The 26,449-nt window shown below is 38.5% G+C and overlaps 1 protein-coding gene across 3 annotated transcripts in view; it reads left to right on the forward strand.

The window, feature by feature from the left end:
• The window catches only part of LOC122556323 (calsyntenin-2), a 564,920-nt gene extending 538,896 nt beyond the window's left edge, over window positions 1-26,024 (forward strand). For 2 of the 3 annotated variants that reach the window (XM_087993697.1, XM_087993698.1), the window contains 2 exons: window positions 1,646-1,830; window positions 16,234-26,024. In XM_087993697.1, the coding sequence (XP_087849823.1) occupies window positions 1,646-1,830; window positions 16,234-16,416 (368 nt within the window). In that variant the 3' untranslated portion in view covers window positions 16,417-26,024. Of the gene's footprint in view, window positions 1-1,645; window positions 1,831-7,587; window positions 7,658-16,233 lie in introns of all 3 variants that reach the window. The other variant, XM_087993699.1, reaches the window with a different exon arrangement.
• The last annotated feature ends 425 nt before the right edge of the window (window positions 26,025-26,449 follow it).

Here is a 26,449-nt window from a genome sequence, read left to right on the forward strand (position 1 = left end):
CCATTCCCTGCCACCATTCTTAGAGATATTTTACAAGCTGAAAAGAGAGTCATTGACATACTTCGCCTATCCACCCCAATGCACTAAGAGACTATGCCAAAACCAACCAACTGGAGCATTTGATATTTCTTCCCCATTCCTCCTCCACTTGCCCTTTCCTCTTCTCCTCCTCCTCACACTCAAATTGTCTATCTATACTGCACCCCCACCCCATACCCCATCCCTGCCATGTGCTATCACTTTAATCAGGTACAGTCTCCTCTTTCACTCTTTTGGTCTCCCTCTTCCCATTGTTAATTCCTTCATTCTCTCACCTCCTCACTCCCGTCACCTCCACCTCTCTCCCAATGAGGTTATCTGCTTCCCTGTCAACTCTCTCCTACCCGGGTGTTTAGCATGGGCTATTATGTTCATTGCAGTGAACGCTAAAACCTTTAGCTTTGCACCAAGACTATATTCAGTTTTACCAATACAAATATTCAGTTAGCTCGACTGAATAATCATCAACAAAATGGTACTGCACAACTCTCCTATGTGCCTTACCTTTTATTTAACTAAACTCATTATTGCCTTTTTGATCAGTAAAGTTGACTAAGGCCAATTTCTTTTCAAACAGAATTGTTATTGTATTATAATTTGGTATATAACCATATAACACACATCTGCTCTCCAAAACAAAAGCTGAGCATACTCATCATAACCTCAGGATGTGAAGACATCCCAAAGTGCTTTACAGTCAATGAAATGTTCTATTGAAAATAGTAGTTATTTTATAACATTGCAGTCACTTGTGTATACATGTGGCACATATGCTCACATGATGCACTCACACACTTGCTTTTGAGTACACACAGTGTGTATTTCTTTGCATGCATTTCCCAGCTCACTCACCCAGACGTGTTCAATATTTCACTCTCTCCCCATCTTAACCTCTCCAGAATAGTGTTTCTGTATGTAGACCAGAGAAAGAAATAAAATGAGGATTCAATAAGCATGCTGGTTCTAAGTCAGTTGCGATGGTTACCAGGAAAATAATTTTGAAAGCAATCTATTATTTGGAACATTACTGCAGTAGCTTCCAGAATTCATCTCTCTGAAGGCTTTTCTGCTGGCTAAGATCAGGCAGCAGCAGAGTGCATTTAAATTGGGCTTGCTGAGGTTCAGCATCTATTTAGAGGATTGATTGTACTGACAGCTATGGCAGAAGTAAACAGTACTTTGTCACATTGCATTGTTGTAGAAGTTACTTGCTAGCCAAGGAAGCAAAGCATGCACAGTAAATCACTTTTGAGATGTGCACCGTGATGGAATTTGCCAAGTAATAAATTTATGGAAAATATATGGAGCTTGGGAGAAAACAAAAATGTCTTGGAGTTGCAAGCAATGTCGATATCAGAATTACCAACTGTCAAACTATTTTATAATTACTGAAGTTATTTTCAGCACAATTAAACTAAGCCTTTCTGAGTTTTATTAAATGCTGCATCTTAATGAGCACAGTATCCATATAAAAAGAATGTACTCTTTCCATCCCTAAAACTGAATTAAATGCAAGATGTTAGCTACAGGCAAGTTCTTGAATCTCAAAATCTTAAACATTTTATCTCATTTCTGACACACAGTGTATAAAAACTTTGTTTTTCAGTTATTCCCAATGCTGCCACAATTGTCATTGTGGTGTGCATTAGTTTCTTAGTCTTCATAATTGTTCTGGGGGTCTTCAGGATCCGAGCAGCTCACCAGCACACTAGTCGGGAAAACGAGAATGGGAAAGAAAATGAAATGGATTGGGATGACTCTGCTCTGACCATTACTGTTAACCCAATGGAGGTGAGTAATGCCAGATATTAGGTTAAAGATTGATTTGATATTTTGTGACTGAAGCAGCATTAGCCCATATGAAATTGGAGCAGAAATAGACTGTTCAGCCCATCCAGTCTGCTCTACATTCAGTGTGTTCGTGGCTGACCTGATAGCCCTGAACTCCACTTTCCTGCTTTTGCCCATAATCCTTGATTCCTTTAATGATTAACAATCTGTCGATCTCAGCCTTGAATATACTTAATGGCCCAGCCTTGGAAGTCTTTTATTGTAAAGCATTACTACCCTTAAAGAAAAAAATAACGTTGTCATCTTTTTCTTTAATAGGGACACCAATTCTCAAATTATGCCTTCTCCCCTATAATGACTTCAACCTCTCTATTTGTACCCTGTCACATCTCCTAAGAATTTGATACATTTCAAAAAGCTTGCCTCTCATGCTTCTAAACTCCAATGAATAACAAGCCCCAGTCTGACCTACTCATCCTCTCCTCAAGAAAACCCATATATCTGGAACCAACCAACTGAACCTTCCCTGGCCTGTCTCTAATGACTGTATATCTTTCCTTTCAAAGTAAAATAAAACGGCTCACAGTATCCCTGATATGGTCTGACAAGTGCCATGTGTAGTTTTTATAAGATCTCCCTATTTTATATTCCATTTCTTTTTTAAATAAAGGCCAATATTTCATTGGCCTTCCCTGTAATCCCCTGAGTATGGATCTAGCTTTTTGTGATTCTTGCAGTAGGACAGCCAAATCCCACTGTGCAGCAGTTTTCTGCATCTTTCCTAATTTAAATAATATTCAGCTCCTCTATTCTTCCTGCCAATGGACCTGACGTCACATTTTCCCATATTATATTCCATCTGTCAACTTCTTGCACACTCATTCAATCTGTCGCTGACTCTCTACAAACTCCCTGTGCCATCCTCACTACTTGCCTTCCCACCTATTTTTTTTTAATGTCTCCATAAACATGATGACACTGCATTCACCTCAGTCATACAAGTCATGAATCTCTGGTCTCCCTTTCGGTAACGTAAGATAATAGGATGATGAAAAGCTTTTCGGAAGATACCTCCTGATGGTTTACTTATTGTTGCTGTGATATAAAGGGATATTTTAGAATTTTACTGAGGAATTAGATAGGGAATCCATTTATGTGATAAATTCCAACTGGATCCAAAGTGATGAATCCAAACAATGCAAGGAATCAAGAAATATGTTAACTTAATTGTTGTAATAGAAAATTTAGAATATAATCTATTAATACACTCATTATAAAAACAACATTATGAATAGAGCTAATTATTATTTCTAAGTGTTAGAACTGATATTACTCAGTAAACTCTACAGCCTGAAACACTTGTGATCAAGGTGTTTCAGAATTTCAGAATTGTCTGTGTTGTTAATAGCACTGGAATGCTAACCACAGTGTGTAAACCAGATATGAGTTATATATCTGAGACATAAAACAGTAGAAAAATGTTATGAAGCACTAATAAAAAATATTTTATTTCTGTAAATGCTGTATAATCCATCTTTCCAAAGAACTGCTGTGTACTAAAATGATGTTGTTGCAGGAACAGGTAACTCTGTAGACTGTTTATTTCACCAGGAGGGTACCCAATTTACAAACATCCAACTTATGAACATTTCCTGTACATACAAAACAGCTCCATTATATTGTCAGACATTGTGTTGTGGTTTGCATACAAATTGAAATGCAAACGGACTCAAACAGGACCCATTTATAACCTGACAGCTGCCTGGAGTTGGAGTTAGTGTCAAAGAAGGTAGCTGATCATCAACAGCAGGAACAGTTAATTCTTTGGCTTTGGTCCTCTCTGCTGGTAAATGGCATTGGGCTTGGTGATGTTGATGGTGTGCGTGTGGTGTGACTTTCCAAATGCATCAAATATTTGCGACAACCTCATATGGCTGTTCTTATATTGATTTAGCCTGGATCCTGTGTACATGCTGACTTATAAAGCATCATCGCTCTAGAAAGCCAGTGAAACAGGAAGCCAGATTTATCTTCTTAATAGCCTTCCCCATGGGAACATTATCTTCTTCATCACTATTGCCATTCTATACTTATGTAAAACTATTTCAATAATTTCTACATCTGTTTCTTGTTGAACAGCTGGATCATTATCCTCACAATTTAGCCATCTCCTAATGTTTTCCTTGTCTAGGTCAATGTCTGCATCACTTTACATTCACTTGGCATAGTACAAGATATCAGTTGCTTTTGCCTTGGCCTTGTTTCCATTTAAAGCTCTGTATCCTTATCACCAAAAATATTTAAAGGACATCACCTGTGCCACACATTTTACAAGATTTTCCCAGTGACCATCATCCATACATTTGCCCAACACCAAATCACCAATCAATATGGAAGGCCCATTTTAAAGAGCACCAGACTACAACTGTTCATAGACATAGCAAAAACTGTGCCTGTATCATTGAATTGATTAGCATGTAGTACTTTTTATTGATCTAATAACTTCACGGTCCTTTGGTTGAATTAGAGATGTACAACTGGGGAAAAATATGTTTGCAAGCATAGAAACGACAATCTAGAGTAGGCTATTCGGCCCCCATTGCCTATTCTGCCATTCAATATGATTATGGCTGATTCTCTATCTCAATGCCATATTGCAGCTGTTTCTCCATACTTGTTGTCTTTAATATCTAAAAAACATATGTCTCTTTTTGAATAAACTCAGTGACTCAGCTCCACAGCCTTCCACTGGTTGATCACACTCTGAGTGAAGAAATATTTCTTCATCTCAGTCCTAAATGACCTACTCCATACCCTGTGATTGTGAACACTGTTTTGAGGATCCCCAACCCCATGTGTCCGGTCTGTCTAGCCTTGTTAGAATTTCTATCAGATCTCTCATTTTCTTAAGTGAATACAAGCCCAGTTGAACTGATCTCTCCTCATAAAACAGTCCTGCCACCCCTGGTATCACTGCAGTAAGATATTCATACTTCTGAACTCAAATCCTCTTGCAGTTAAGCCCAATATATCATTTGCCATCCTAATTGCTTGGTACACTTGCCTGTTTACTTTCCTTATCTAATGTACAAGGACACCCAGTTCCCTTTGCACATCCATATTTCCCAATATATCATCATTTAAATAATGCTCTGCTTTTTTGATTTTCAAACTGAAGTGTATTACTTCACATTTAACTACATTGTACTGCATCTGCCCACATATTCAACTTGTCTAGATAGCCCTGCAGCCTCTTTGCACCCTCCTCAGAACCCTACCTAGTTTGGTGTCACCAGTAAACTTAGAAATATTGTTTTTGGCTTCCTCATCCGAGTCATTAATATTTATGTCCTCATTGGCTGGACCTGAAGCACTGATCCCTGTAGTACACCACTAGTTTGGCCCATCAAGTCAACACCAATTGTCCAAAGAGCATCCTTCCCCTCTACTCTACAACCCTGTGTTTTCCCATGACTAATCCACCTAGCCTGACCATCCCTGGACACTACAGGCAATTTAGCACAGCCAATTCACCTAACCTGCACATCTTTGGACTGTTGGAGAAAACTGGAGCACCCAAAGGAAACCCACGCAGACACGGGAGAATGTGCAATCACCTGAGACTGGAATCAAATCCAGGTCCCTGGCACTGTGAGGCAGCAGCGCTAACAACTGAGCCACCATACCACCTATAATTTTACCCATTAGCCTGTTAATGTGGAACCTTATCAAAAGCATTCACAAAACCAAAATACAGCACACCAGCTGTTTTCCCCTTATGTAAATTTCTTATGTTAAAAAAAACTAATGGATTTGTTAAACGTGACTTTTTTTTGTCAAACACAAGTTAACTTTGTCTAATCCCATTAATGCTTTCCAAGTCTTCTGTTATCACATCTTTTATGATAGATGCTAGCATTTTCTGATGATGGCTAATTGGTCTGTAACTTTGGAACATTACCACCGATATGTCTGATATTTTTAGAGCTGCTTAATTTGTACCCTGGGATGCAGATTATCAGGGCCTGAGGATTGGTTAGTCTTTAATTCCACTAATTTTGAGCACCATCTTTTCTCCTAATAGTGATTTCCTTCAATTCCTCTCTCTCACTTGAACTTTGGTTCCAGACATTTCTGGAAAATTATTAGTGCTGTCTGTGGCGAAGACAGAACTAAAATGTGTGTTCAATTCTTCTGCCATTTAGGAAATGTAGGGAATAAATTGACAGCATTTAATTATTCCACAGAGAATGAGCTGAACAGTTGTCCAAAGGAGCATAATATTACAAGTCACAGCCAATGCAATGTGCATGAGACTTAAGATCAAAATGATTATGGAACCAATTGCCCACGATCTACATGTATGTTTGCTAGCCTTGTAAAGCACAGATTATCTTTAGTACTTTTTGTTATGATGAGGAGTTAAAACTAACATCCCAGAAAAGGTCGCCTTGTCTTGGAATCTGCTAAAATTGTGTGAGTGAAAGAAAACCCCTGATTTCCATTGATTAAAGAGAAAATAACAATTTATTTCCCAACTCTAACAGTGAACACTGAACAGACACTATTAACAAATCCAAGCCCCCCTTTTCTTAACTAAGTACTATCTGACCCCAACTGCATAGAAATGGTGCTCCAATAACACAATTATTAAACCTTAAATTAACTTAATCTCTCAAAGTCCAACAGTCTCTTATGTTGTTTTCCTCCCAGTCTTCCGAATTACTGCTTCCTTTTGTCCTTTCAATCCTGCTGTCTTCTCCATGGATCATCGTCTAACTTTTTTCAGCGAGTGTCTTTATATACAATTTCCTGGTACCTTTAGTAGATGATGCCTTTTGAGAGATTTCTTTTGAGAGCAAGATGTTTATTTCTTTGGATGGCAGTTGGCTCTGACTAATTTTCAAAATGTTCTTCCTTTTTATTCCCTCAACATCTTACCCTCTCATTGTTCTGATATTGTCAATACAATAAATTCAAATTCAATTGGTTTTTGGTATCCTGGACATAATTTAAATTAATTGGTTAAATTCAAATCCAGTTGCCTTGACATCAAAACACAACCCCTAGCCGATTGTAACATTTTGCCAACTCTCTGCACTCTCTGCAGCTGTCAGCTAGTCACAGACACATGTGCTATCACAATCTCTCAGCTCAGAAAAGGTACCTCTCTCTTAAAGTGACCAGACACTTTTTCAACATCGTAACACTTTGAAAGCACTTTTGCCTGTAACCAGCAGTTTGCACTTTGTCTTTCATATCTCCTCAAGGCTGAATTTCTTTTCCTTCAATAACTTCCCAAATTCAGTTAAGAAACATTCTGTAGCCTGTCAAATGTTTTTCCACATGTTGACTCTAAATGGAGGATGCTATTGCCCAGGTCAAACCTTTGTGCCATCTTTTACAGTCTGCATTCACACCACCAATTCCCAAAAAGGTATGAAAGTTGTTTGGCCTCTTCTGTAATCATTGTCTCTGAAATCAAGTCCCCTACAATTGGAATTGTTCATAAAGCACTTTAATCACAGTCAATGGTTTTAGCACTATGCAATGTTCTACATTCACTAATGATTTTAACTGTGTCACTTCCTGCATAGAACTTTAGGAAACAGCATGAAAAGCTTTTTATGTTGTAAACTATTGACACACCTGAACTATATTTGTAATACAATATTATTGATTTTGTTAAAGATTTGTGAAATATTCTTTTTTAAGACTATCTTTTGACTTGATTGAAGTTTCTTGTGGGTAATGTAGGAGAAATGTGAAAGCCCATGAGATCCAGGGAAAATTGAAGAATGCTTTAGCTGGGTAATGGAAATCAAAGGTGAGTTACATTGATTGTTTTACTTCCATTAGGGCAACTGTAACCAACTAAACCCCAAGTGACTTTTAATCTTGAGGAATTTTACTGTTCATTGTCAACCTTCAGAATGGCTAAGAAAAAGTGCATTCCTTTGACTTGGGATGCTGTCCCTCAGCCCACAGCTGTCAAATAACCCAATCTTAAAAAACGAAACTCAGCCAGACATGCCGCAGAGCCACATTAGATGTCTCCTGAGGTTAATGTTATATAGCTCCAGGTCGACAATCTATCTGTCAGCTGAAAATGTCAGATGGAGGGCAAGACCCAGAAATGGGCACAGACATGGAAAGAACAATCCATCCTGGCTTTATAAAAAAAGACATACACGTACTCAACAGCTAAGCTCACAAACTTAAGAGACATTTCCTCAAACTGATCTATCATTTCCAGTTAGACACACCTGCCTGAACCACTTCAAAATCAGTCAATCATCACTGAAGATTCATAAATAAGCACAGGCCCATCAGTCAGACCGGAAAAAGACAATGCTCATTGTTTTTATATATATACACACACACACAGACACAGACACAGACACACAAAGCATTGCAGCAATGATTTGAATTGGACAAACATCTAAAGTTCTAAAATGTAAACTATTTCAGCAGTACATCCTATTTTCTGTCTGAAATGAAAGGCTTCTTCCAGTCAAACAATAGCCGAGAGCGAGATTGTTTTGCAATAGTTTCTACTATATTGTTATGAGATTGTAACATCCTTCTTCATATTCAGGTAGTATTTTTGTTTCATTATTTATAATTGCCAGTAGATGCATTGCAGCGTCCCATCCTGCAATCAATCTGTCAACCAACAACAGTGGAGAGACGGCCGAGTTAATATTTTGGGTCCAGTGATCCTTCTCCAGAACTGATTTTAACTTGTAAAAGGTTGGTACATAGGGTTGCGGAGGGGGATAACAACACAATACGTGGAGATGGAGCCGTTTAAACAACTTTTCCATTACTTTCATCAAACTACAACACTTCCAGCCTAATAATTTAACTCCTTGCTACATACAAAACCGTGAAAGGCCAATGCCTCTATATCTCAACTAGATGAGTGTGGACAGTAATGGTTGACAAATTGAAAAATAATAAAGAATTGCAGATGCTGGAAAATCCGAAACAAATACAGAAATTGCTGGAAAAACTCAACAAGTCTGACAGAAGAGTTACTATTTCGAGTCCTGAAGGAACAGTCCCTTTGGAGGTCTGAGAAGGGAAGGGAGGAAAATTGGTGGTGGGGGAAATGGTGGCTAATGATCTTTTGGATATGAATGCTGGTGGGATGGTAGGTGAGGAGAACGGAGACCTCATCGCTTAAGGTCAAGGGTGTGGCTATGGGTTCTCCTGTAGGTCCCAGTTATGCCTGTCTATTTGTGAGGTAAGTGGACATTCCTTGTTCCAGACCCACCCACCCACAAGCTCCCACCCATAACTATCTCTGGTACATCGATGACATGGTCAGTGCTACTTCCCTCTCTCATCTGGAATTGGAAATGTTTATCAGTTTTGCTTCCATTTTTCACCTTCATACCTTCACCTCCCTTCCCTTTCTCAACATCTCTGTTTCAATTTCTGGGGATGGGCTTGCCATGGTTAGCACTGCTTCTTCACAGCACCAGGGACCGAAGTTCAATTCCAGCCTCGGGCGACTGTCTGTTTGGAGTTTGCACATTCTCCCTGTGTCTGTGTGGGTTTCCTCCAAGTGCTCCGGTTTCCTCCCACAGTCCAAAGATGTGCAGGCCAGGTGAATTGGCCATACTAAATTGCCCATAGTGTTAGGTGCACTAGCCAGAGGGAAATGGACCTGGGTGGGTTACTCTTCAGAGGGTCGGTGTGGACTTGTTGGGCCGAAGGACCTGTTTCCACACTGTAGGGAATCTAATCTAATCTAATCTAAAAACCCACTGGCTGCCACGGTTACCTGGACTACCCATCCTCACACAGTTTCCTGTAAAGACTCTATTCCATCCTCCCAGTTTTTCTGTCTCCGATGCATTTGTTCCAATGATGCCAGCTTCTACAAGGAGACCTCAAAAATGTCCACTTTCTTCCTCAACTAAGGATTCCCCACCAGGACCCTCAGTCATGTCTGAGCCACCTCCCACACTGGTCCTCGACCCCTTTTCTTCCCTCCTACAACAGCGATGAGGTCTCCCTTCCCCTCACCTACCATCCCACCAGCATTCATATCCAAAGGATCATTAGACACCATTTCCGTCGCCACCAGGCACACATTTTTCTCCCTTCCTTTCTCAGAACTCTGCAGGGACTGTTCCCTCAGGATGCGAAATAGTAACTCTTCTGTCAGACTTGTTGAGTTTTTCCAGCAATTTCTGTATTTGTTTCTGATTTTCCAGCATCTGCAATTCTTTATTATTTTTCAGTCTGTCAACCATTACTGTCCATACTCATCTAGTTGAGATACAGAGGCATTGGTCTTTCACGGTTTTGTGTGTAGCAAGGAGTTAATTTATCAGGTTGGACATGTCGTAGTTTGATGCAAATAAATTTAAGAAAAATCATAAAATTACATTTGTTAAAGTAAATACACAACCATTCCTCACTGAAATTTTAGATGTATTTTTGTACTATATAACTTGAAGTTCAATATAGCAAATGATTACAATCCACCTCTTTATGTTCAGCACTGTTCTTTTCATATCACTTATTGCTTAATTTTCTCTTAGCTTCTTTTGCAATTATTTGCCCTGTAACTGGGTTAGGTAATTGAACATTATAGCCAAATGGAACACCTGCAGCAAATAACATAAAGAAACACATTAAACTGTGTATGACTGAATTTGAAAGGCTTTCAGCAAAGTTCTCAGGTAGAGATTTATTTCTGAGGTAATATACACAACAGGTTAATTAATCCAACTGAGCTCCAAGCAGAAAATACAGAATAGAAGGTCACTACGAGGGGGAAACCATTAGAATGAATCTCTTAGAATACACCAACATTTCTATTAGCCACCTCTGGAAATATCTCACTGACAGGGGAAGAGAGAAGGTTGCAGTACTGCCTCTGCTATACATTGGAGGATACATTCCACTTATCTGCTGTGGTGCTGCTTGGAAAAACATGTAAGAGGCTCACTAGCAACCAATACAAAGCAACATGTAATTTGCACCCATCAGCCGCAGTGATAGCAGTACATACCACCTACAAGATGCCCTGCAGTAACTCACCAAGGCTCCTTTAACAGCATCTTTCAAATCCATGAACCCTACCACCGAGAAAAACAAAGGCAGTAGATATATGGGAGTACCAACACCTGCAAGTTCTCCTCCAAGCCACTCACCTTCCTGATTTAAAATTTTATTTCATTTCTTGCATTGTTGATCTGTCAATATGCTGAAAATCCCTTCCTAAATGTGCTGTGGGCAGTGCTACCAGCCAAGACTGTAGTGGTTCAAGAAGGCAGGTCACTACCACCATGCTTTTCAGATCAATTAAGGAAGTGCAATATATTAACCTAGCCAGTAATATCTACATCCCATGCTGATATTCTTTTTTAAGGTGTAAAACAATGGCAGAAAAGTTGCATATGAAGTAGGAAAGAAATCAAATTCAAATGTTTATTTTGTTTTATTTGCACAAGATTTTAATTTATCTTTCTTCAGTACCTTTTGGGAATGGGAATCCAACAGGACATTAAGGTACTGAACCAATGTTATGTTGGTATTAACCCTTACTTTCAGTTGTGTAACATTTGCTGAAGGTCACACTGATAGGTCAGCAAGTGTTAAATGTTTTCACAAATATTGTGGGCCCTAAATGAGACCCAGTTTTCTTACAAAATGATTAAGAACCAATGATTTTTTTGTCAAATAGACAAAATTTGAAATCCTAAATGTTCACTAAAAAAAGTTATAGGATTTCATCATTTCAAACAAACATAATACACTTTACAAGAGTCAATAAAACAAAGAGTGGATACTATTTATCTTGTACTCTAACGTCTGGATTTAAAATGACGCAAACATGAAATAACAGACAAATGTTGGTCAAACCTAACGTAAAAAACAGACAAACCAAGATGGATACCATGAACTTTCCCACAACCCACACGGATGTCAGTGATCAGTGTGAGCTATAAAAGTTCTTTCAACTCGTCCTTCGTGAAGGACTTCAGCTTTTCTCATTTAAAAAATCTGACCAATGATTACCTTCAATAGTAGTTCCAACTCCAAAGTCCTCTCACTACTCTGAGCTTCAATGAGCTGTCAGGCATCAGGACAACTATCCCAACCACTATTCAACTACCAGCTGTCAACCTCTTCACCTGAGACTGTGCACCACTGGATTCAGAGGCTGCACTGCAGGATCTGACTAACTGCACAATTCCAAATATGTAACTGTATTAAACAGGCAACTCCTGTTCACCATGGGCCCCAGCTCCACAATGATGCTGAGCAATTGACAGCCTCTTCATAGAGCTGCAGGGCATACTTCTAGGGGAGGTTGAACATGATGATATGAGTAGGGTGAAGAATAAGATTCTGAAAGCAAAATTGAAGTTTAAAAAAAGGAATGTCAAATGTAGCATGATTTCAGGATTATGCACACTCACAGAAGCTGGTGAAAATAAGGCAAAGGAGAATTGAGTGTTTGGACATGTAGCTGGAGAACTGGTAAGAGAATGAGGATAGCAGACTCTAAGGTATTAGGGTTAGAACTGCAGCAGATGACATCTATACAAAGTGGTTAGGTAGTCACAATCTCAGCAAGACTGTGACTAATTTCTTAACAGTGAGATTTGCTACTGCTGTTAAATTAGATTGGCAGGGAATGGGAATCTAAGAGGGAGCTCAGATTGGAGGAAACCAAAACTGGGAGTGGGAGTTTTAAACAAATCAGATTAAATTAGAAGACATATGAAGAAAAGACAAGCACCAAATAGTATCAAAATGCAGAATCATGTCAAGGGCCTATTAAAGTTACTCCAGTGGAATATTTGCTGAATTCAAAACATTGATGATGATTTGAAGACACCAACTGTGGTCTATTAGTATGACTTTTTAAGTGCCGTTACGGAGACATTGCTGTAGGATGATTAGGATAGGGAACTGTATATTCAATATTACTTGACATTTAAGAAGGGTAGGCAAGATGAAATAGGATGTGAGGTAGCAGATTTAATAAGAGATAAGGCAGGATCTTAGGGCAAAAGATCAAAAAGTAGAATCAGTTTGGGTGCAGTTCAGAAAATGCAAGGGAGCAGAAAACATCAATGGGAATTGTTTGTAGACCATGAAGCAGTTGTGGTAATAATGGGTATGGTATTGCTTGGAAAATTAGAACTGCTTGTAATGTGAGTATGAATGGGTGACTTCAATTTACACGTCAACTGGGTAAACCTGATCAGCAGTAATACTGAGTTCCTGGATACTTTCCAAGATTGTGCAGAAGATGGATTTCTCAGACAGTTTGTTGAAAAGCCAACTAGGGATCAGTCTGTTCAAGATTTCATAAAATGTAATGAGGATGGTCTAATTAACAAGCTTGCTGTAAAGAACCTATTTCGGATTAAAGTGATAGAATTTTGCATTTGCATTTAGTTTTGAATATAATACACTTACTTCCAAAACTGCAGTTTGAATCTGAACAAAGGAAAAAATAATGATAGAAAGGACAATTTGGCTGTAGTGAATCAGAAAAATACACTAAAAGATTTGTCTGCTCGCACCCAGTGGATTGTATCGATAATAATTACTGCATTATCTTCATTAGATATCCATTCCTTTAAGGCACAAATACTCAACTGGACAAATGAATCAACTAAGAAAAGAAGCTAAAAGCTGAATTAGATCAAAAGATTTAGCTAACAAAGATACCAGAAATAGCAGTAAGATGGAGGATTAGGAGTAATTTAGAACCCAGCAAAGGATGACCAAGAGACTGGTACAAAAAAAGACTGAAAAGAGAATGATAAAGGTAAGCTAGTGAGAATCAAAAAGGTGGACAATCAAAACGTCTTTAATATGTGAAAATGAAGAGTTTTGCAAGGACAAATGTGCACCCATTACAAATGGAGACAAGTGAAGTGATAGTAGAGAACAGTAAAGACAGTAGATACTAAAGATAGTAGATAGTAGTGGCTGAGTAGCTAAACAATTACTGTGGGTCTGCCTTCACAGAAGAAGAGGCCGAACATCTCTCAGAAATATTAAGCATAAAAGGTTCAACAATGAAAAGTGGCAAATGTAATGTCATCACAAGTTTAAGGAGGAATAGGGAAAGAAAGCAGAAAGCTGCAGACCTGTTAGGATAATGTCACTGGGAGGGAAAATAATAAACAATGCAATTACTGGACACTGAAAATAATGGTTAAAATTGAGTAGATTCAACATGCCTTTGTGAAAGGGAAATAATGTTTGACAAACATGTTAGGAGATTTTTTTTGGGAATGTTATTTGTTGCAGAGAGTCACACAGCCCTTACAGCATAGAAACTGGCCATTCAACCCCTATGTCTATGCCAACCATCAAACACCAAACTATACTAATCCAGTTTACCTACACTTGATCCATAGCCTACTATACTCTGGTATTTTAAGTACTCATTTGATGCTTCTTAAATGTTTCAAAGGTATCTACCTTCACCACCCTCTCAAACACCAGTTTCCATATATCTACCGCTGTCTGGGTGAAAAACCTCTTTCTCATATCTTCTCTAAACCATTTGCTCCTCACTTTAAACTTGTTCCCTCTGACATAGGTAAAGGAGAGCCACAATTTTCGAAAGTCTTTTGATAAGGTATGTATAGGAGGTTAGTAAAGAAATTTACAGTTCATGGGATTGGGGCTAATAAACTAATCAGGATTGGAGGTATCTGAAATGACAGAAAAGAGGGAGGAGGAATTAAATGGATCATGAAACAATAGCTTTTTGCAGTCTACATAAATGATGTGGAAACCAATTATTCTGTAGAAAAGTCATACTGGTTTCAAAATGCTAACTCTGTTTCTCTTCGCACAGATGCTACCAAATCTGCTGAGTTTCTCCAGTATTCTGTGTTTGTGTAATATTCCCAAAATTGCTGATGAGACAGAAGTAGATGGAAATGTAAGTTGTGAGGAGTATGCAAGGGGCTTCATGCAGACCTGGACAGACTAAGTGAATGGATATGACAAATGAAATATCATCTGAAGAAATGTTAAGTAATTTAACAGTAAAAGCAGAAAGACAAAGTATTTCAAAAATGATGAGATTTTGTAAATATTGAATCCAGTGGTACCTGGTGTCTCTGTTCATGAGTCATTAAAAACTAACATGCAGGTGTAGAAAAACAAATGTATACCTGTACTTGTCTTTGTTGAGTACAGGAGTATGATATATTGGTTAGAACCCACTTGAATATTCTCTTCAGTTCTTGTTGCTTCACCTAAAGAAGGATATTCTTGCCAATGGAGGTTCACCAGAATAAAGATTAGAGTAATGCTGGAAAAGCGCAGCAGGTCAGGCAGCATCCGAGGAGCAGGAAAATCAACGTTTCGGGCAAAAGCCCTTCATCAGGAGTGGCTTTTTCAGATTCCTGATGAAGGGCTTTTGCCTGAAATGTTGATTTTCCTGCTCCTTGGATGCTGCCTGACCTGCTGTGCTTTTCCAGCACCACTGTAATCTTGACTCTAATCTCCAGTATCTGTAGTACCCACTTCCACCTAGTTGATGTTCACCAGAATAATCCCTGGGAGGATATTCTTATGAGGAGAGATTGAGGGAATGGGCTCTGTATTCTCTGAGGTTTCAAAATAAGATGTGATCTCATTGAAACTTGCAAATCTCTGACAGTGTGTGAAGTGTGAGAGTAGATAGGATATTTCCCCTGGCTGATGACTCTCTGACCAGGGGACAGAATTACAAAATAAGGGATAGGACATTTAAGACTGAGTTGAGAGTAAGAAATTCATTGTTTAGGGGGTGGTGACTCTTTGGAATTCTCTTCCACATTGGCCTGTGGAACCTCAGTCATTGAGCAGATTCAAGATAGAAATTGACAGGTTTCTGAAAACTAATGACATCTTGGGGATATGGAGATATTGTGGAAAAGGAGTGATCAACCAGATCTAACTGATTGGTAAGGAGGCTTGACAGGCTGAATGGTTTATTCCTTTTTCTAAGCACCACCACACTGAGCAGACAACAATTTCAGTTTTCCTGAGCTGCTTCTGCTCCCCATTTGCATGGAACTAAAGTTCCCTCGTGTCTTCAGCATGACTAATTGCCACATGGGCCCACTTTGGAACAGTTTGCCAGATTCCATTATCAGGGCTTCACACTGCACACCCAGTCACTTGGTTGGCTTTTGTGCAGCAAACATTTTAAGCCATTCTTTGCGTCAGAGTGGGATATCTGCCGCAGTCTACACAGATGATGGAGGGCAGGAATTATGGTCCTCAGCCATCACAACCACATCTCTATTACATCCTGCAGTTGCTTTCCATATAGCCTGACATAGTGGCAGGCAGCAGGGTCATGTCCCCTCATCACTGTCAGTGAAACATGGGCTGTTTGTGACTATATTTCAGAACTATGAAGACCAACATCACAATGAACAAGAGAGCGAGGAAGAGGAAGAAGGAGAGGAGGATGACATCACGAGCGCTGATTCGGAGGAAAGTGAGGAAGAAGAGGAAGCTGAGCATGAAGATCAGCAGAACGTCACCAGGCGGGAACAGCTTGAGTGGGATGATTCAACACTTCCTTATTAAGAAATCTCTAATCTTTCAAGTCCTCAACAAAGTTTTGATGTCCAGCAATGTTTGGTATGGTCAGATATTATTTAGATTGCTGTTGCTGGTAATGTGTAAAGAACTTTCAGATTTTCTGAATTCAAAAGCAACTTGCAATGACATATCATCATCTGGGTCCAAGAGTTAACATCCAACAATAGTTATAATGCCTATCTTTCTTTTGTTATATCTGAGTGTTCTTTTCGTGGTTATCTGAATGTTCTATCTTTGCGCCAAGAACTATTAACTTTGTGAAATCACGTACCAGTATCTGTAACTTGAAATTTTCTGAAGTACTTTATTTATTTGTTTGTAATAAAAAAAATTTCCCTATTGGGTTATGCTGTCATTCAAAAAATGGAGGAAGTTTAAAAATGAAAAGTTAAATTTTATATTTCACCATGTAAATACCATATTGAAAATAAGCAAAAGAAAGCAGTTGTGCAAATTATGTCTGCTTCAGCGTTCCTCTGTTGAGAAAAAAAATCAAATTCTATAATAATTATTTCACAGAGCTTTTGAACCACAAAAATCCGGTTTGATTCCATCAAAATATGTATGGAATTTAAAATTACTAACAGGTAACATTTTGTTTGAGTTAATGTATTTTCTTTATTTAGTTTAGTGAGGTGCAGTCTTCACAAAAATAGTGCTGGACACATTTTATTTCAAGGAGGATTGAACAGTGAATTGAGCTGCCTACTTATTTCAAGGCGAGTGATAAAATATTTGTTTGATGTGCTTTGTATTGTGACATGAAAGATTTGCCAAAAGCGTTTCTTGAAGCTGGCATGTTTAAAAATCTTAAAACTGCAATTCACTTGAGCTAAAGTTAGATAAGAATTAATATTGTATATTTCATGGTTTCCGAGGATAACTGCAGCAAAACAAACGTTTACCCTTCCTCTTGGGTGAAACTACATGCCATATCACTTGTACGCCTGCAATTTCATGCAATCTTCAACCCTAAAGGTGCAGTTTATGCAATCACCTTATTAGTTGGCTGTGAGTGTGACTTGTACATCTTTACTCCCAGTCCATAGGATTTGATGGCACTTGTGGACTTTCATTAGCATTTTCGACTCCTTCATCCAACACATGGCTTAACAGAGATCATCATGACAGGCCCTGGAGTCTGAGAGCTTCATAAAACTAGTAGTGGAAAAGCAGGATAAACAGTGGAAATTCATATAGATGAGAGAACATTAACAAACAGTTCAAGCTTTGCCTATCCTCACTCGTAAAAACATGAGTATTCTATGTAATATCCCAGAATTATTTTCAATTGCCCTGCAATGACCTGTAAATGTACATACTAGTGCAATAGATTTTCCTCTTTATTATAAGTATTATTCTCAATGAACAATTCTTAGCTTGTCAATGAGCCGATTAATATTGATACATACAATTGAAAGCAATAGTTAGTTTTGGAATTAAGAAAGAAAAGTCTCTTCCCCAAAGAATCCACTGCTTCCCATTCAGCTTTGACAAAGGGTCAGTTAGACTCGAAACGTCAGCTCTTTTCTCTCCTTACAGATGCTGCCAGACCTGCTGAGATTTTCCACCTTTTTCTCTTTTGGTTTCAGTACGAGACATAGTCTGCTACTTTAAATTGCAATGATTCTTCAATTTACTTCAAAGAATAGTTGCTAAGCCTGAAAGGGTGATTTTCATTATCATCATTGAAGTGTTATGTCAGTGATAGAGCTCTTTTAGTTTAGCGGTATTGTCCCTAACTCTGAGCCAGGAGACACCCATCCCCCACAGCTGCTCCAGAAGTGCATAATAATATCTCTGAACAGGTTGATTAGAAAATATCTGGTAAGCCAGTGAAATGTTAGTCATGCCCAAAAACTTTAATTGCAGCTATTCAGTACAGATGTTTGAGCTGAAATACCCTTCATGGAAGACATGATTGACTACTCAAAAATGACTTTTACAAACGACCATTAATCTTTGTTGGAATGAGCTGAGTGAACTGGAGTTTATACAATTTATCTCTGTGTAGGAAACATTAATCTGTTATCTTGAGATTCTGTGGATCACAAATTTCCAGTTCATTTGGGAATGAAGGTGAAATTTAATGATACTGACATCTGACCTTTAATAAACATGGGTAATTTATGTAAGTTTCACTGGTGTTATGCAGGAGTTGCAACTGGAAGTTAGTAAAACCACTGCAGAAATTCAGGGCCTGGACGTTGTTTTGTGCAACAGTCTTCTAATCTCAAGTTAAGCAGAGCTGATCTAGTCTGGTATGTATCTATATCTTAACTGATTATGTTAACCTAAGAAATATTACTAAGAAATGGAGAAATGCAGCAGGTCTGAAAGCATCTGTAGAGAGAGCAAAACAAACTTAGCATGTTGAATGTAAGAAAGAATCACATTGGACTCGAAACGTTCATTCTTTTTCTCTCTCTGCAGATGATGCCAGGTCTATTGAGTTTCTCCAGCACTTTCTGTTTGTGATTTGGAAATGTACATGAAGTTCATTCAGTCAGTTTCTTAATCACTGTAAAACATTTGTGTCAAATAACCCAGCCTGACTATTTAATCACATTCGCTTTGTTATTCTTGGATCATCAGCAAATTGTCTATAATTTACTGTAACTAGTGCCAGCAGAAAAATAAGACTAAATATAATTCAATCCATTTCTAAACATCTGGAAAGTAATCCTTATCAATTACTTACATATTATCTACACCTGGAACTGTAAGGTGCTTTGCATACCACTTCACTTTTACATTATTGTCGTTGCAGAAAATTTCACATGGATGTTCATTTCGGGTTCATTGCTTGTTTAAAAGATTACATGTAAGTAAATAATAACAGTCGAGAAAAACTTTATCACAGAAATCGAACTCCAATGAAATTATATATTAAAACTATCCAGTTAATCAATAGAATCTGTGAGTCTCTCCTAGGTATGAATTCTGAATTCATATTCCAACATTTATATTATTTTAATGATGTAGCCTTTGCTCTTAAATCACTGAATATGTTCTAAATGTTCAATTAATTGAATAAGAAATCATTGCAATTTAAGTTTAGCAGAGATCCTAAAAAGTTAAGATTGATATAAGTATGGTATCAATTCATTAGGCACAGACTAATAGAGCGCTATGCCATAAAAACATTTATTGCAGTAAACAGGAAACAGTGCATCCACTCATTAATGGCAAATGGCTGCTAAGTTCTCAATAAGAAATCACTGAGACTGAGTCCCTGTACATGATATAATTTAAGGCCTTCAAAAACAAGACAGAAAAAGTGGACAATAATATTAAACATGTGTAGATAGACACGTACAAAATATCTTTCTACATTTGGTCTTTGAGACAAGCCATAGATTGATGATACAAGCTATATCAGGCCAATTGTTAAGGGATTGGTGAGGAGGTCAGAAGGTAGGTATGTACACCAATTTGTAAACTAGCCATATCCTCCAGGGATCTGCACTGAGGCCTTGGCTTTTCAATAGACTTAACAATGACTTAAGTGAAGCAGTAGAGAGCATATTTGCTTAAGGTGTGAGGTTAAGTGGTGTTGTAAATGTGTGGGAGAAGAAAATTGTAGAGAGACAGTGTTAGGTTGAGTGAGTGAATGGAACTGGAGCAGGTAAAATTTGTGTGTGGGGAAAAACAATGCCATTTCATTTGAGATCAAAAACAGTGGATCAGACTGTTTTCCACATAGTAAAATAAAACTAATCACTCTGGATGAGAGAGTTATTGAAGTTTATATAGAAAAATAAATTAAAAATGGACACACACCAAAAAAAAATTGTCAGTACTAGAACTACAGCTTTTCTGATATATGCTTGACTTGTTAGAATATAGAGTATTATTTCAAAAGTTGCTGATGATACCAAACTTGAAGGGGTGACAAGTAGTGAGGATGATATAAATTGGTTGTAACAAGGCAGAGGCTGGTATAATGGGCAGACAAGTGGCAAAGGGAATTTAGCACAAAAAAGTGAGAGGTAGTGCATTTTAGCAAAAGGGATAGAGAAAGGCAACATAAATAAACTGGCACAGTTCTGAAAGGTGTACGGGAGCAGAGGGGCTTGGACGTGTATGTGAAAGATTCTGGAAGGTGCATTAAGAGCGTGGTAAGCAAAGTATGTGGGATCTTGGGTTACATAAATAGAAGCATTGAATGTGAACAGCAAGGAAGTTACACCAAATATTATAAAACTCTGGTTAGGCAGCAATTAGTGCATTGTGAGAGCAAAAACTGGATACTGGAGATCTGAAATAAAAACATACTACTAAAGAGGAAGAATTACATCAGAATTGAAGTATTAATTAGATCTTTTTCACTCCATGGCTGCTGCTCGTCCTGCTCAGTTTATCCAGCACTGACTGTTTTGATGTTGCATTCAGGTATCATCCCCGCACTTTAGGAAGACTGTGAGGCTTCTGAGAATGCAAAGGAGAGTTATCAGAATGGGTCCCATGATGTAGGATTTTAATTAAAAGATTAGTTTTGGGAAACAAGAGGTGTAAATAGACAAGGATAAATAGACAAGGTCTTTTCCCTCGGGTGGAGGAGTCCAGAACTAGAGGGCACAGGTTTAGGGTGAGAGGGGAAAGATATAAAAGGGCCCTAAGGGGCAATTTTGTCACACAGGGTAGTGCGTGTATGGAATGAGCTGCCATAGGAAGTGGTGGAGGCTGGTACAATTACAACATTTAAAAGGCATCTGGATGGATATATGAATAGGAAGAGTTTAGAGGGATCTGGGCCAAGTGCTAGCAAATGGGACTTGATTAAGTTAGGATATCTGGTCGGCATGGACGAGTTGGACTGAAGGGTCTGTTCCCCTGCTGTATATCTCTATGACTCTATGACTGTGTGACACAGGAAATGTTATGCGCAAGGACAGGGCTCAGGAGAGGTGGCTAGTATTCCTCCCCTCCCCCTCAAGTAGGGATGTGTGAGGGAGTCTGTGTGTGTTGGAGTGAGTCTGAGTGTGAGACAGGCATGCACACAGTGACAGGGGCAACTCAGAGTGGAAACACATTCATCCTCAGCCTCCAGCTCCTCCTAGCAACATACTGGACGTATATATAGAGGAAACCTAGATTGGGCCAAGCTTATATTGCTCATTGTGTCCAGGGATGTGCAGGCTCAGTGGATTAGCCACGGGAAATGCCATGGGTAGGAGAGTGGCTCTGAATGGGATGCTCTTCAGCAGGTCGGTGTGAACTTGATGGGCGAAATGGCCTGCTTACTCACTATAGGGATTCTGTGATTTTATGCAAGGGAACATGCTCTGACTTCCACTTTTGTATGAATTCTGCTGAGGTCACCTCAATATCTATGCTACCAGAGGTGAGGGCAAGGGTGGTGCTAGTAAGCCAGAACTCTGTTGTTTGGTCCCCATACCCTCCCCTTCCCATGTGACCAAGATTACAACCTCACTCTGCTTCTGAAGTAAAAAGACAAAGGTGATTGCTCTGCTGCTTGTCACTTCTTAATGGTCATTTTTATTATTTGCTCATTTTATAAATTATCTGTTTCGTTTTTGGACATCATCATCTTTATGCTTAAATTGTACATTAACTTTTGTTTTACATTCACCTTGAAAATATTGGCAATCTAGATCTCGGGCAACTGCCGCTGTGTTTCCCAGTGGAAGGGAACAAGAGGCTGATTACTTTTTGCAGGACTGCAAAAGGGGTTATTTTTGCTCAATAAGAAATAGGAAATATTGAAAACGCTCAATGTGTCTGACAGCATAAGACCGTAAGATACAAGAACAGAATTAGGCAATTCAGCCCATCGAGTCTGCTCTGCCATTCAATCTTGGCTGATATGTTTCTCAGTGAGGACTGCAGATGCTGGAGATCAGAGCTGAAAATGTATTGCTGGAAAAGCGCAGAAGGGCTCATGCCCGAAATGTCGATTCTCCTGCTCCTTGGATGCTGCCTGACCTGCTGCGCTTTTCCAGCAACACATTTTCAGCTCTGATATGTTTCTCAACTCTATTCACTTGCCTTCTCCATGCAATATTTGATACCCTTACTAGTTAATGACTAATCAAGACACTCAATGACTTAGCCACCACAGCCTTCTGTGAAAATGAGTCCGGCAAATTTGCCACCTTCTGGTTGAAGAATTTCCTCCTCATCTCAGTTCTAAAGTGCCGCCCCTTCACCCTGTGGCTGTGCCCTCGCATCTTAGTCTCTCATCCTAGTGGAAACATCTTCTCATGTCTACTCTATCCAGGTTTCACATCTGTGCAGAGAGAAACAGGTCAGTGGTCCTTTGACAATACTAGTGAAGATCATAGACATGAAGTGTTGATTCTGTTTCTCTCTCAACAGTACTGCCTGCTTTACTGAGTACTTCCAGCATTTTCTGTTTATATTTGAGGTTTCAATCACCTATGATATTTTGGTCTTCTATTACACACCTTGTGCTGGACATTGATAAATGTGGTCAGTTTCTGTTTAGAATGAGAATATATTTATCACTCAATGCAAGATGTAATTGTGTTTATTTAAAAAATTCTAAGTCTTTTGCTGTCTGAACATTGCATAGCGCCAGGTTCGATGATGCAGAACTCATTGTATTATAGGAACAGCCACATTGTGTTAATTGCCTAACAAAGCTGTAGTCATGAAGTGGACCACACTGAAACCTGAGCATTCAATAGACTTTATAAGTAGAGGAATGGTGTAACACCAAGAAATTTTGCTAAATTTATATGAAACAATGTGAACCCACTATGACTGCAGTTCCAAACAGTTCCTAAAGGATGTGGTGGGAGAGGTGAAGCAGAGGGTACAATGGACCCTGGAGAAGGAGAAATACAGGGCCATAATTTTCTCCCGGGCCCTGTCCATTGTTGGTGAAAGTGGAGACAATCGATGATTTAAAAAGTAAAATGTATTAGAACCAAAGGGAATTGAACGTCCATGCCTAGGTGGATAGATTGGTGAAATGGGATGGACTGGCTTGCTCTGCAGAGAGTTGTAGAAGATCCAACAGGCTAAATGGCCTCCTTTTGAGCTGAAAACGATTACAACAAAAAAAGATTGTTGGAATGTTTACTTTTATCTCAAGCAGGCTCAAACATATTGAGATGGAAATTATGCTACTGGTTGTATAAATGTGTGATTAATCAGTACCTGAAGTGCTGAATTTCGTTCCAGACACTGCATTTCATGCGGTGGGATATATTGCTTTTGGATAAAGTACACTGCAAATTTGCCAGAATGGTAGCAGTGCTGAAAGGTTTCAAATGTAAGAACAGATACAATGACAGGTGTGTATTCCTTTCAGTATAGATGATGAAGAGGTGAACCAACTAATATGCTTTCAGTTGACTAAATGATTTATGGACTAGGTAAATGGGCAGACAACCTTATTTCAAAAATATACTCGATTTATACAAGGTATCTTTATATCATACATAGTCCCTAAAGCAGTTTGGTTCCGTATAGTCGCATAAGGAGAAACAAACAAACATTGAAATTTGACTCTATCCAACAAACAAACCAAAGGCATATCTTACTTGTACAAGACAATATTTACATGCATTTGAGGCACCAGGTGTGTCTGATGACTGAATGCACCCCCATTTAAACTATTTCCTCTGGTGGAAGAGACCAGAACAAGGGGGCATGTAACTAAATTAGAGTTCATCCATGTAGGTATCAGAAAGCACTGTTCACAAGGGATTATGAAAATTTGGATCAATTTTCCCCAAAAAAATATCCTGTAGAGGTGAGATCAATTGGAAGTTCCAAAGCTAAAAACTAGGATAGACTTAATTAAAAATGACATGTAACCAAGGCAATTAATTGGATGCATTTTATGATCTAGTCGATTGGCAAAAAAGGGCTTGATGGGTTGACTGACCTCCTCCTGTTCATTTGATTCCGGTACAGAAATTATAAACTGAGGTTTCTATCATTCAGGACATTTGTGCAATTTTCAATAAATGGTGTGATGAACGTCATTCCATCCATTGGCAGAATATCTTCTATTCAGACAATGTTGTGTGTAATTCAATTATACTTACTGAGTTTACAACATCCTAAGGTTGATGTGAAACTGGAACATGCATGAGCCATGCAGGATCAGATTGTACCAAATTTTCACCAAAGGTGCATTACACCTAAATGTGAACCTGCTGTTCTGCAAAGGCTAATAATTTAATGATTCTGTACAAAGGTGGATCAACATGAAATAGTGTAAAAATAAGCACATCCCATGATCTCTAACTGTTAAAAAGCTGGAATATAAGAGTACAGAGAAGGGAAGTCTTGTTTTGGTCCCATTTTTTTAAGAAAAGATATTATTACTTCATTGGAGGTAATTCAGAAAACTCATGATCCCTAATGTGGAGGGATTGTCTTATGAGCAAAGGTTAAACGCATTGGGATGGTATTCATTGGAATTTAGAAGAATGAGAGGTGATCTCAGTGAAACCTATAGAATTCTTAAGGGACTTGACAGGATAAGTGCTAAGAGGATGTTTCCTGTCATGAGAAGGTCTAGGAAACAATGGGCATAATTTCAAAATTAAGGGACATTAATTTAAGACTGGGACAGGAGAAATTTCTTCTCTCGGAGGGTTATATGTCTTTGGAACTCCTTCCCGCAAAGAGCTGTGGGGACATTTATATGTTTAAGGCTGAGATAGATTCTTGATCAGTAGGGGAATCAAAGGGTTGGGGAAAGGGCAGGACAGTGGATGTGAGGAGAGTTGGTTCAGCTATGATCCTATTGAATGGTAGAGCAAGCTCGAGGGGCCGAATGACCTACATGTTTTCTTATTTCTTTTGGTTTTGTGGTCTAATGGGAATAAATCATCAATCAATCTGTGCAACATTAAATAGAAAGAACCATTATTGTGTTCTACTTTGCTTAATATGAGTTTCGGATAATCTGCTGCAGTGCATTTGTGTCCATCACTTTATGTGTACAAACTTTTCCTGAGACAAATGCTTGAGGATCAGACATAAGTATAACCTAACTTGGAGTGAGCACAATCTTGATACAGACCCTGAGCTGAAAGGGTAATAAATAATCAGTTCTTAATTTCTTTTGACTTACCAACCAATCAAATGCTAGTTGAGTACATTAGTACTTCACTAAAGCTTAATCAAGTAGTTGTTGCTTGTGTGTAGACTGTGTGTATAAGCAGAGAAAAACAAATACTTTTTATGGATACTGCTGTTATAACTTTCTAGTGTTGTGACTTGTCATTTTAAATTTTATTTTTAGCAGCTTGAGATTTACCATCTTGTGCAGCATATTATGGATGCCTGTAATTGTACTGTTACATTTTTTCTATGTTAAAATAAATCTGTGTAAAATATCTGGCTTGTCATCAACATTGCCTGCAGATGTCAATCCATAGATCCGACATAAATGTCTGAGACTGCCAGATCTTATATTCCCTTTTTTTGTAAAAGTCCCTAACAGTACACAATCTATTCAGCTATAGAACAAAAGTGACTAACTACGCCAAAGAGGCTAACTAGTTTCTTTAATGCACCACAGCACGAGTAGTAAAAAAAATGTAAAGTGCTAATAAGTTTGAAATAAAAGTATTTGCCCCAAATTTGTTTTCTGTGTGTCATTTGTGCATAGGTTATTGCTTAAATGTTGATGTGCAATGCGTATTTCCACATTAGTTAAAATATGATGAAGATCGATGTTTAGCAAACAATATATCAGAAAAAACAAGGAATTTAAAAGGAAGATGTGATGAAAGGTATTATTCTATATTAACCTTAGAAACTAGCAGCTACTTTTTCACAAGTTGAGATTGGACTATATGATGGAGGCATACAGAACAGGAACAGACCCTTCAGTTTTAAGCAGTCCATGCCAACAATAATCCCAAATGAAACTAATCCCACCTGCCTGCGCCAGGCCCATATCCCATATTTCTTATTCATGTACTTATCTAAAAGTCCTTTAAATGTTCTAAATGTTCCTGCATCCACCATGTCTTCCAGAAGTTCATTCCTCACACGTACCACT

The sequence above is a fragment of the Chiloscyllium plagiosum genome, unplaced genomic scaffold (assembly GCF_037043375.1).
Source record: "Chiloscyllium plagiosum isolate Xiang-an unplaced genomic scaffold, Cpla_swu_hap1 HiC_scaffold_13, whole genome shotgun sequence".
NCBI classification, from domain to species: domain Eukaryota; kingdom Metazoa; phylum Chordata; class Chondrichthyes; order Orectolobiformes; family Hemiscylliidae; genus Chiloscyllium; species Chiloscyllium plagiosum.